General features: G+C 38.4%; 1 protein-coding gene and 1 pseudogene across 17 annotated transcripts in view; one reads left to right on the forward strand and one right to left on the reverse strand.

The window, feature by feature from the left end:
* Positions 1-13,309, forward strand: part of MGA (MAX dimerization protein MGA) — a 131,476-nt gene that overhangs the window by 76,613 nt on the left and 41,554 nt on the right. For all 17 annotated transcript variants that reach the window (XM_037502266.1, XM_037502265.2, XM_037502264.2 and 14 more), the window contains exons 6-9: positions 3,781-3,912; positions 4,410-4,514; positions 5,447-6,108; positions 7,212-7,560. In XM_037502266.1, the coding sequence (XP_037358163.1) occupies positions 3,781-3,912; positions 4,410-4,514; positions 5,447-6,108; positions 7,212-7,560 (1,248 nt within the window). The remainder of the gene's footprint in view (positions 1-3,780; positions 3,913-4,409; positions 4,515-5,446; positions 6,109-7,211; positions 7,561-13,309) is intronic.
* On the reverse strand, positions 10,550-11,293 carry LOC129146766 (ubiquitin-conjugating enzyme E2 L3-like; annotated as a pseudogene).

Below are 13,309 nucleotides of genomic sequence, written 5' to 3' on the forward strand. Positions count from 1 at the left end.
AAAACACAATTTAAGAACAAAATAGGATATAAATTTATACCAGTAAGAATGGAACAGTTTAAGTTCAGTAATATCAGATGTTAGGAAGAATGTGGATCAGCAACAACTCTCAACTCCTATTAGAGGGAGTATAAATTGAGAGTAATTTGGCAATATCTAGTCCACAGATTCCCAGCTAGAGCATTGTTCCACATGGTTATCTATGATTGTGTTGAAACTATGCAAAGGTGGGGAGGCAGAAATGTCACAGTTGTGGTTCTTACCCATGTGCTTACATCTGCAGGCACATGATATGACTCAGGCTTAGGGTCAATGGCTACAAGATTTATTTACAAAAGAGAGATAGAGAAATGGGAAAGAGATAGAAGCAGGGCCAGAAGCACTTGCAGTAGCCAGGTAATGGTTTGAAGCAGAGATCAGATGCAAAGGTCTGGAAGGTTGAAGGTCTCAGCGAAGGTCTGTCTGTGGCGACACCACTGCAATTAGTAACAGCAATCTGAAGGCTGTTCAGGTGGCACTGAACATCAGCCTGGACAGCACCAAAGGCAACACCACCAGGTGGTGGTTCTAGACATCTCAGAAGTGAACCAGTGTTATAATTCTGCAAAATGCTGGGCATAAGCCTAACAAGAAACAGCTCTTTAAGAAACACCTAGCACAGGACCAATGTCATTAAGCAGGTGATGTTGGAAACAGAATAGGAGGTCAGGTCTGTGAAGGAGTGGTGCCAGAGGGCAAGAATCAGTGTTTCGGCTCTACAAAGTTCTTCCAAGGAAAGAGTCCAGACCAATCTGACTGACTTTTTTGAAGCTGACTGGAGCCTGGATTATATACTCTTCAGGATACCTGCCTTTTAAGTTGATTAACACCCATGAGAGCTCCAGTCAGATTGGTCTGTTTACAGTCCCCGCTATTTGATTGGTGCTGGTTGAACTGCACCAGTGGGCCCAACCTGACCTATACTGAGGTTGGACTTCAAAACTGAACACCAGGAGCAGTGAGGGAGTGGGGACTTCAATCCCAGCTATTTGGTTGGTTCTGGTCAAGCGCCAATCAAATTGATCCAATTTCAACCCACGTCAATCCCGTGCTGGTTCATTTTCAATCTCACACTGGTGGTTTCAAAACTGAAACTGTACTAGTGTGTCCAACTTGACATATGCTGAGGTTGGGCTTCAGTGCTAAATGCCAGGAGCCCTTCAGCATTGATGCAAGCTTGAAACTGATTGGCGCCCATAGGAGCTACAGTCATATTGGTCCATTTTCAATCCCTTGCTGGTTTCATGGGCTTCTCTGACAGTGTGACAGTAAGCTTTTGAGATAATGATCCCACAAAGGGTAGGCAAGACAAGGGGAGGTAAATAACTATAGTGCTGATTGCCTCCAACACAAGCATCTTTTTTCTTGTTTGTTATATAATTATCCTTTTTTTTAAAAACCATTGCATAGGATTCAGAATAACTCTGTTAGAATTTTTAGTTGCAAATGTCAGTCCCCTCTACAGATGAAATATAGAATATGAATTTATTAAAGAGTGTCACATTAACTCTTTATCATAAAAGGCCAGAGAAACAGACCCTGGGACCCCGCAATATGGAAGAATGCCCAAATTACATTCCCATGCTGCTTATACATGCAGGCCCACAAAATGGAGCAGTAGCACCATTTTCAGTACCGACACTGTATACTATACACTGTGTTATACAAAGTATACTATGGGTAGGACCTTGGTTATTTTTACCTCTGAAAGTTTTTCACTTGGCCAGACATTTTCACCCTCATATATGTAGTTCTGCACAATGTCCCTTTCCTTACTCTTTTGAATTGAAGTTTTCATCGATGCCTCAGATGGTCAAAACCTTTGTCACATCCCTGCTTATAAACTACAAGGAAAGGGCTTCCCCGGTGGCGCAGCGGTTGAGCGCTGGGTTGCAAAGCTGCCTGCGGCCTCTGCCGTACCGGTTCGATCCCTGGCTGCTCCCCGGCCACTGGAGGAGGGTCCCACATGGCGCGCAGACCTCTCCTGCCGCCCGCTGCTCCCCTCAGCAGTGTACTTCGGTCCTTCTGCCTGCTCTGCTCCCTGCTCTGGCTCTGGTGAATTCTCTCACCCTCCCGCGCTTCTGACTGTACCCAGTGCATGTATAAACAAACAAATAAATAAATAAATAAAACATGCCTCTTAAAAAAAAAAAAAATAAATAAACTACAAGGAAAGCTGGAAAGTGAGTTTTTCCTAACACTTAAAAAGAAGTTACAATGTGAAAAACTAACAGTAATAGGAAGGGTATTCAAAATATTTTTGGATAGACAGAACGTCCAATACAATTGAAAGCTAGACACATTACAGTACATAGCAATTCCACTCCTGGGCTAATGACAAGAAAAAGTTAAATGAACTAGAGAAGCTTTCACACGTGCTCACATGTGTGATGTACATTCATACACAAGGTGTACAGTTATATTGCAGCATTATTAGTAATAGTTAAAAATAGGAACCAACTTAATTCTCATCAGTAGGAAATGGTGAATAAATTGGAGTATATTCCTAATCTGGAATAGTATATAGCTGTGAAAATACATGACTTAGAGCCAAATCAGTTCTTATCGACAATACTTCTGTGTGAAATGTGAAGCAAGAAAAAATTGTGTAAGGATATATAAAGTAAATAAATTGTAATAAGTATTTTTCCAAAAGATTGTCTTTTAACCTAAAAATAAGTCATAATTGCTTACAAGTTCAATTAACCATAAATATCACTACTAATTAAAGAATTAGCCATAACCAGGTCAGAAAACTCAGTCTTCAAGAAGACCTAGCAAGTTGCTGAATCACAAAGGGCTAAAGCACAAAAGATCTGAAATCTGCTATGCTTCCATATTACCTGTTCCTGCTGAACAAACATCACAAACTTAGCCTCTTGAAACATATTTACTATCTCTTACTTCCTTGGATCAGGAGTGTGGGCATGGCTTGAACTGGATCTTCTGCTTAGGGTTTCACATAGCTGCAATCAAAATGTCAGCCTGGCCTGTCTTCTCATCAAAAATTTGACTGGGGAGGGATCTGCTGCCACTTTACCTCAGGCGGTGACAGAATTTACATCCTTGCAGCTCTAGCAACATCGGGGACAGTGTCACTTTTATCACAGACACATAACCCACCCACTTCCCCATCACTTAAAAACAAATCACAGGGCCTCCCCGGTGGCGCAGCGGTTGAGCGCTGGGTTGCGAGGCTGCCCGCAGCCTCTGCGGCGCCGGTTCTATCCCCGGCTGCTCCCCGGCCACAGGAGGAGGGTCCCACATGGCGCGCAGACCTCTCCTGCCGCCCGCTGCTCCCCTCAGCAGTGTACTTCGGTCCTTCTGCCTGCTCTGCTCCCCGCTCTGGCCCTGGTGAATTCTCTCACCCTCCCACGCTTCTGACTGTACCCAGTGCATGTATAAACAAAAACAAAACAAACAAACCAGCAAACAAATAAATAAAGCATGCCTCTATTAAAAAAAAAAAAAAAAAGTTAAAAAAAAAAAAACAAATCACAGACTGTGTCTACACTCAAGGAGGGGGAGGTGGACGTGGGGGAGATCACACAACTATAATGTCGGGTGAGCATGGGGCCACCTTGAAATCTGCTTTTTATTTAATAATATTTGCTCTCAACTATTTCTTCTAGCTCTGCTAAACCTTCCATCCCCCAACCCCCAAACTCCCCTTACGTTCAAAAAAAAAAAAAAAAAATATATATATATATATATAAAATTTGTGGTCCTTTTTTCTTATAGTTGGCTTAAAATTGAATTCGGTGGATCCAACAATGAGCATTGATCTTAAATACTTGGGAGTACAACTACCTTTGGCTCCAGCTAATAGCTTTCCTTTTTGGAACCTTACAGGAACCAATCCTGCTTCTCCTGGTGAGTATGTAGTATTTATAAAGTCAAAGAAACTTGTGATATAAAGAGTTAACCTTTGTTTGACATTTAGGATATTCTAAAGTAATCTTTTGTCTATTGCTATAGTCTTTTTTTTTTTTTTTAGATTTTATATTTATTTATGCACACAGAACTGGGGTGTAGGCCAGAGGTGTTGGGGGTGGGGTGGCAAGAGGATTCACCAGAGGCAGAGTAGGGAGCAGAACAGGCAGATCTACTGAGATACACTGTTGTGGGGAGCAGCAGGCAAGACAGGAGAGTCTGCTGTGCCATATGGGTTAGCTCCCTGGCTGGGGTGGAACTCATGCAGCAGTGGCTGATATAGCTTAGCACTGAGACTTTAACACCTGTGCCACCAGGATCACCTCTATTGCAATAGTCTTAATGATTTATGCATTTCAGATAACACTTTAATTGATTAGATATGAAATATTGCCTTGCTAGAATTTTCGTCATCTCTTTTACTTTTTCTTTTCTAGATGCTGGATTTCCCTTTGTTTCTAGGACAGGGAAAACCAATGACTTCACCAAGATCAAGGGATGGAGGGGCAAGTTTCATAGTGCATCTGCATCTAGGACTGAGGGTAATAAGTTGTTTTTCTTTATCCCTTTCTATTCTTGAAAATAAACTAAAAATAATCATTTTGCCAATTTTTATCCATTCTCTATGTTCCCATGGCCCAATTCTGGGGTTTAAGCTATGTCAGACTTCAATTATAATTCCTGCAGCCTTTTCTAACTACTCTTCATTTCTGTTGTTCCTAAGTTATAAAAGCGTCATTCTCAAGCATTATTTCAGAACTATCTGATTCCGAGCTGTATAGTGATTCCCAAGTAGCTTTCTGCTTCAAAGTAAACTTTTAATTCAAGCATTTTGACTGCATGCCTATTGGTCTCCTTTCTTGGCGTTTTTCCTTTTCCATTGCATTTGTTTAAAATTTATATTCTAACCAGATAAATTTACCATTTGTCCAAAATAGTTCTTCTCCTTTTTGGATCATTGTATTGTGTTAAAATACTGCAGTGCTTGTCTCTTTTCTAAGCTTGTTTTTTTATTTCTTAAAAACTAAAATTTATGCTTCTTTTTTTTCTGACTTACCCCTTGCCTTGCACTTTCTCTCAGAGTCACAATCTTTTAACTCTTTGACATTCTGTTGAGGTCTGATTTAAGTATATTTTTGTTCTTAATGTTTTTACTTACACGTGACCTTGATACTAAGGTCATAAGTTATCAGAGGTTGAATACTCTTATGTTAGTTGTTACTATTAGCATTTGACAAAATTAGTGCTAAATGTATGTAATTTGATAATTTTAGGATAAGGTAATTTTCGAAAATGGATTTTAATAAGTGTATGATACTGCCTTTTCACTTGGTTTTATATATTTCCTTCTTTCTCAGGAGGGACAGTTTAGTGGCTTGTAATGTTACGTTCCTGACCTCTTTTAGTGTATTTTTCTGCTATACCAAAGATCCGTCCTCGACTTCTATAAGCATCTATGTCTCCTTATTCCTAGGTGGAAACTCAGAAAGTTCACTGAAAAACCGTTCTGCATTCTGTAGTGATAAGCTAGATGAGTATTTGGAAAATGAAGGCAAACTGATGGAAACAAGCATGGGGTTCTCGTCCAATGCTCCCACATCTCCTGTGGTATACCAGCTGCCCACCAAGAGTACTAGCTATGTACGAACGCTTGATAGTGTACTGAAGAAGCAATCTACCATTTCCCCTTCTACCTCTTACTCTTTGAAGCCTCATTCTGTACCCCTTGCCTCTCGAAAGGGGAAGTCTCAAAACAAACAGGCAACTCTCAGTGGCCGAACTAAATCATCTTACAAATCTATTTTACCATACCCTGTTTCACCAAAGCAGAAACAAACTCATATGAGTCCAGGAGATAAAGTTACCAAGAACTCTTCAAGCACCGTCTCAGAAAATCAGGGGAATAACTTCGTTGTATCAAGTTTAGATGAAAGTGTATTTCCAAAGCAAATTAGTTTGCGGCAGGCACATCAGCAGCAGCAGCAGCAGCAACAGGGAACTCGCCCTCCAGGCTTGTCTAAATCTCAGGTGAAGCTAATGGACCTGGAAGACTGTGCGCTCTGGGAAGGAAAGCCCAGGACCTATATCACTGAAGAGAGAGCAGACGTATCATTAACAACTCTGCTTACAGCTCAAGTAAGTGTTGTTTTCCAGAAGCATGTTAGTGCTTGGCCAGAAAGATCAGGTTAGTGAGGGGAAATGGGAATGGTGCTTTTTGGCAGGATGATTGGGCATTTAATTGCTTCACTGACAACTGAGGCAATGTCTTCCGCACTTGTCCTTTATCACTCAAGCGTATATCCCTGCAGCCAGCAGAAGTGGACAGTACAGTTTTGCTTTTTGAATAATGACCCTCTTATGTATAAAGGCAGCTGGCCATTCTGAAAGTCTCTAATTTTATTCTCCAGCATGTTGGCAAGTACATTTGCTGAATTTGTTAAAATAACTGAAAATTCTTCAAAAATATTAAATCTCAGAAAATCCCAGAAACAGTGAACCTATGGAGAAAAAGTTTGTCTTTTGTCAAATTTTAAGAATTTTTCATTTATCATTGTACTATCCATCTTAGCAGCCTCTACTGCATGTGAATGGTACAACAATATGAATAATTTTTATACCTCCCATTTTTTAGATTCTGTGATTAAATTTTAGAGCTAAAGGTCATCTGATATTGGGACTGAGTACAAAATGTGTCCTTTATTGTTAAAGATTCCTAAAGATTTTCATGCACACATTATCCTACTTCCTTTTTATTAACTACCGTAGAGCAGGGATCAGCCAGCTCTTTCTGTGAAAGACCAGATAGTAAATATTTTTGGCTTTTCAAACCATATACTCTGTTGCAGTTACTTAATTCTGCCTTAAATATTATTTAAATAAATGGACTTGACTGTTTTCCAGTGAAACTTTATTGAAGAAACAAGCTTAAAATTTGATATATTAGCTTATAATAAAATACACTATTGCTTGTCTCTTCTATGCATTAGAATGGGAGATTGTTCAGAGTCCTGGTTCTGTTTGTGTTTTGCCCTTTGAATTTGTCCTAATCTGTGCTATTAGTACTGAGTCAGAGAAGAAGGCAAACCAGTGTGTATGACTAGATGAGTCATATATAGATATGTTATATATGTCATAGTGCACATATATAGATCAGTCATATCTCTCTCCTCTCTGTGTGGAGTTTGTTGGGAGTGCTGATGGTGACTTAGTAGATGTACTATTTTCTATTTGAACTCCAGGCATCGCTCAAAACTAAACCCATTCATACAATCATAAGGAAACGAGCCCCTCCATGCAACAATGACTTCTGTCGATTGGGTTGCGTATGTTCCAGTCTAGCTTTGGAGAAACGCCAGCCTGCTCATTGCCGCCGGCCAGACTGCATGTTTGGCTGCACTTGTTTAAAAAGAAAAGTTGTACTTGTGAAAGGGGGCTCCAAACCTAAGCATTTCCAGAGGAAGGCTGCTCAGCGTGATCCACTCTATTATGATACCTTGGGCGAGGAGCAGAGAGAAGAAGGAGAGGAGGGCGTCAAGGAGGAGGAGGAGCAGTTGAAAGAGAAGAAGAAGAGGAAGAAGCTGGAATACAGTGAGTACAGATTGAGACGGTATAATTTCATTTCTTTTAATAAAATAGGATTACTGGGAAACCTACTTGAGGTATTATCTGTTTCCTACTTTAATCCTGATTAATGATTTAGTAAGAATTTTAAGAAATTCTTATCCTTAAATGCTCTTTGTATAGGATACATGACACATGCAACACACCAGTTTTTGCTATTGCGCGCCATTTTCCTCAGTTTCGCAAAGCGATCCTCTTTTTTTGGTACTAAATTAAACCATTTCTCATTTGGACTTCTAGAAAGCCTTTGCAAGTATATAATTTATTTTTCTGTGTGTCTCATGCCTTCTCACCTCATCCCCTTTCCATGTTCTTTGAATATACAGATAGTATAATCCATCTTTTTTCCCTCTCCTGCTATATTGAGGTATAGTTGACAAAATTGCACATATTTAAAGCGTACAAAAGTGTGATTGGATGTGTGTGTGTAATTACCATGACCTAGTAAATTAACATGTCTCAGTTTCCAAAAGAAGAAATTTCTAACAAAATCTTCTGGTCATATTTTGAATCATTCCCGCAGGAGATTTGGGGACAGAATAAGAGCATAACTCAGTTAAGCGTTATGTACTCTTGTGAGAAACTTATTTTTCCTTTTAAAATACTAGGTAGGACACATTACATCATAATTTAGTCTTGATTTCCCTCCCTTCCTGCTGTATCTTCTTGTTTTCTTCAAATATATTGAATATGATTTTATCATATAATTGAAAAGAGTTTCTTCTTAATTTAGTAGGTGATTAATAATCCTTTTGGGGCAGTTTTTATTTACATTTCCTTATACTCACCACCTTATTATTCAACTAAAGCGGGTGATTAGTATTTTGTTTTATAGCAGGTTCTTGAATATGTTCAGTGTTGTCTTGTTTTAATGTTGATGTGGGAAAATACCGTGATATCCAGCTGGAACCACTGTCCTTCGTGTAGAGTTTACACATTCTTCCCATGTCTGTGTGGGTTTCTCTGGATACTATCATTTCCTGTCATATCCCAAAGATGCGCATGGTATGTCTGACTTGTGTCAGTTGTGTGCGTGTTTGTGTGCGTGTGACTGCAATGGAAGGGCATTCTCTCCAGGTTGGTTCCTACCTTGAGTTACTGGGAATAACCTCTGGTCACTCCTGAACCTGGAATAAGCAGATTTGAAAATGAATGCATACAAATTATTGTTTCATATTAGAAGTGTTTTTAGGCCTTTATTTAAAAGTTTGGTGTTTTTTTTTTTTTTTTTTAAAGATTTGTTTATTTATTTATTTATACAAGTACTGGGTACAGTCAGAAGCGCGGGAGGGTGAGAGAATTCACCAGAGCCAGAGCGGGGAGCAGAGCAGGCAGAAGGACCGAAGTACACTGCTGAGGGGAGCAGCGGGTGGCAGGAGAGGCCTGCGCTCCATGCGGGACCCTCCTCCAGTGGCCAGAGAGCGGCAGGGTATGGAACTGGCGCTGCAGAGGCTGCGGGCAGCTTCGCAACCCAGCGCTCAACCGCTGCGCCACTAGGGAGGCCCGTTTGGTGGTTTTTTTATGACCTGAAATATATGTTGTAGGAAATTACCTCCTGTTACATTCCTTTAAACAAAAATGGAACTATGTATGTGACATTATAACCTTTAGAAGTTTAGTGTCTTAAATTCATTTTCTACTTTCCATGTCAACAAGTGAAGATTTCATAATTTTTTTGCTTTATGCTGTTATATTCCTTTTGTTGGATATATCCTTTCTTATAAATCACACAATCATGAACATTCAAGTTCCAGATAGGCTATTAAAAATGGAATTCTACAGAAATGAATGTACTTGAAACATTTATAGATATTGCTAGATTTACATTAACTATATTTGTCAAAAATTGGATAGTGTCAGTTCTTCTATACACTTACTACTAGATATTCAAATCGATGGACAGAAATTGGTATTGTTTTAAATTTCTTTAGTTATATTGTTTATGAACCGTTTGTCTTAAATTTTCTTCGGTAAATGAGGTTTTTGAATTCTTTGTTAAATTTTGTTAGAATGACTTTTTTCCTTCTACATTTTTAGGAGTTTTTTTTTTTTCCAGTTTGTAACTTAAACTTTAATTTTCCTCCAAGTCCCTGTGTCCCTCACCAGCCCTACTGCCTCTGAAAAAGGAAAAAGCAGAGATGATTAAGTCTGGAGGTGTTCTTTTATGGTTTCTGTCTTTGGAGTTTCCTTGAAGTCTCTCTTTGTCCTCTAGATTAAAAAAACACAACTTAATAAATATACTTAAAAATCAAATTGTTAATATATCTGGAATTTATTCAGATGAGAGTTGAGATGAGAGTTGTACTAGGGAATCATTTCTCCATCAAATGTCTGCCTGCTTGTACAGTCGATATTGAGAATATTTTCCCCTAATGGCTTAAAAGTTCACTTATGCTGTAAATTAAAATATACTATTATTTGGGTCTCTTTCTGTTTTTTTGCTGTTTATTTTGTGACCATTGCCACACTGTTCTAATTTGCTATTTCAGTGTTTAAATAATATACTGCTTTTCCTATACCTAAATTATCTTTATATAAATAAGTTTTAAAAGATTAAAATGAAATACAAACCAGAATTATTAGTTTTGTCCACAGCTCTTTACTGAGTTCATTCCTGTCTTGCATTTACAGAACATGTTTCCATTTCAAAGCAACAAGAATAAGTTACAAAAGCCATGGAATAAGAATACTGTGTATCTGTTTGCTTTTATTACTTTATTTTCTTGGTTAGTTTCTATTGCATCATCTCTTAAATTTTTAACTTTTCTTTGCAAGTTATCTAGACTACTTTTGATTAAGAAAACTATGGAATATAGTAACTGCTATTAAGGACGCCACTAGTTACTGCCAGGCAGTGGCATATATCAATTTTCCAGAGTCCTGCTTTTGCAGGGTGTTTAAATGTACTGCTTGGGGTCTCTGCTCTCACACTTGCTAAAATCAACCATGACAGATTTTAGTCCACAGGTCACTTCCCCCCATATTTCTTCATAAACTCTTCAGCAATCTTACAGAATTTTTTTAAAAAAACATTTATTTATTTATGCATACAAGAACTGGGGTGTGAGCCGGAAGTACAGGGAGTGAGAGGATTCACCAGAGAGAGTGGGGAGCAGAACAGGCAGATCTGCTGAAATACACTGCTGTGGGGAGCAGTGGGCGAGGCAGGAGAGGTCTGATGTGCCATGTGGATTGCTCCCTGGCCGGCAGGGGGTGTAACTCATACTGCAGTGGTTGGCAATAGCTTGATAGTGCTGTCTTTAACCCCTGTGTCACCAGGGAGGCCAATCTTACAGAACTTTTTATGGTCCTTAACAGTGTTCTTCAGCTCGATCAGTCTGAATTGGGTGTGCAAGCTCTAGGGGTTGTTAACCTGTGCTATGAGGGACTGCATTACTTGGTCAGTTTTGGTTGCTGGCTTCAGTTTTCAACCTTATTTTTGGCAGAGGACCTCCCCCCTTTCATTGATGGGTGGTAGATCTTTGTTTTAATTGTAATCTTTGGTGGTTTGAATGTGTACTCTGCTGGAAAGTTGATTTTGATTCTGAAGGCTCCCTTATTATATGGAGGCTTGTCAGGCACAATAAGCCCTTGCCAAATTAATAAATTAACTTAATCCAACCTGGATGTTATGAAATTTTTTCATTCCACATTTGTGGATTTCTTCAAATGCCTTTATCAGCCTCCTGCTGGCTGCCATCTTGGATCTGATGCTTTTCCAGAATGCATTCCAACTTGATTAGTTTCTTTATCTCATATCTTATCCTTGATTAGAATTAAATTCCAGAAGCCAGTCAAGTATCAAAGTAAGCTTTGTTGTTATATACCATCCTCCCCGCTCCCCATATAGTCCATTATATTTACAAAAACCATCTATGTTCTAGGAGCCTATCACTTTTCTTGTACTGTTAGGAAAGGTAGAAAGATACTTTGTTATGACTGCTATGTAACAGGAGTAGGAATAAGAAAGAGTTCTTGGAAGCAAAAATGCTTAAGACACCAAAACCAAACATAAAAACTGGAAAAAGTTGAAGAAATTTTCAGTATGTTTTGCAAAAATGTGCTTGGAAAATTAAAATAAAAGAAACTGATGATTCAGAGTATTGGGAGAAAGGAGAAAATGAAAGAGAAAAGGACGAAATGATAGAAGAAAGTTTCTCAGCTGGAAGACAATGAAATTTCAGATTAAAAGGGCCCATTGAATACCAGATAGTAATAATTTTAAGAGGGTTGTTTTGTAGACACCTCCACTTGACATTTCAGAACAGTAAGGAATAAAGACAGTATCCTGAAATCTTTTAAAGATGAACTACTTTTCCTAGGAAGAATTTAGAATCAGTTTTTTTCTCAGATCATTTACATGAATCATTGTTCTATCAGAGTTGAATGAGGATTGGATGAATTTTCAACCTAGAACCTATTCCCCAACCAAATTATAAATCAACTAGCTGCAAAGCATAAAGGTAAATTAAAGCATACAATGACACAGGCTAGTAGTTCACTTCTTACAAATTTCTATTGTATTTCCCAAGATTGTGATCCAGAAAATGAAAAAGAATTGAAGAAACAGGAGACACCATCCATCCAGTTAAAGGTGTAGCCAGCCGGAGAGGGAAACTATCTTACGATGATGACTTCACAGTAAGAGTAGAAAACAACTAGTCTAATTTAAAGTAGAAAATCAGATGCTACTAAGATTGTCATCTTCAGGAAGATACTAGATTTATTTTAAGAAACAACATGGTTAAGAAACTGAATGATTCATGATTTAGGTGAAGGTGCATGCCATAGTGGTCAATATGAAAAACAAAACTAATCAAGAATATTGAAAAAATTTTACAGGGAAATTATGGTCCAACTATGAATCAGTAAAAATTCTGGTACAATTTTGAACAGTTAGTAAGAGGATAAGAAAAAAGAATATTCATCTGGGCTGTTAGAACAAATTTAATGTTGTGGAATTACATTTCCTCCTTTATGGGGTCAGTTACATTAATTGATTCTACAACAATTAATCACATAAGCCTAATTTTGTAAGCAAATTGATTGCATTTTGATGTTTAGAATTGATTACAGAGTACTAAAGGTCTAAATATAATTTTAGAACAAACCTAATAAAAACCATGATATGAAAGTAGTGCTGTAGCTGACAGAAGTTGAGATGTGGAACAAGTTTAAGATGCAGGTTGCTTACCTTTCATCATAATCATGAAATTGAGGAGAAAATTGTTTGATTTAGAATTATTGAGGCATCCACCAAAATTAAAACACATGAAAGTATTCACTTTGGGCCTCCCCGGTGCCACAGAGGGTTGAGTGCAGTGCTATGAAGCTGTCTGAAGCCTCTGTAGTGTGGGTTCAATTCCCGGTCAGCCAGGGAAATAACCCACATGGTGCGGCAGACCTCTCCTGTGTTGGCCACTGCTCTCCTCAACATTGCTTTTGGTCCGTCTGCCTGTTCTGCTCCCCACTCTGTCTCTGGTGAATACTCTCACCCTCCCTTGCCTCTGACCTGTACCCCAGCTCTTGTATAAATAAAAATAAATCTTTAAAAAAAAAAAAGTATTCACTTTGAACTCTGTGATACTGAATATGATAATAGACTTGCTTTTTACTTTATAGTCTTTGTATAGTTTGTATTTTTAACATGCTTATGTATTTTATGACTAATATCTGAATTAGAAGTGTTAATGTTTTTGATGCATGAAATTTAGGA

Source organism: Talpa occidentalis, unplaced genomic scaffold (assembly GCF_014898055.3).
Source record: "Talpa occidentalis isolate TD23 unplaced genomic scaffold, MPIMG_talOcc4v2.1 talOcc4.11, whole genome shotgun sequence".
NCBI lineage: Eukaryota > Metazoa > Chordata > Mammalia > Eulipotyphla > Talpidae > Talpa > Talpa occidentalis.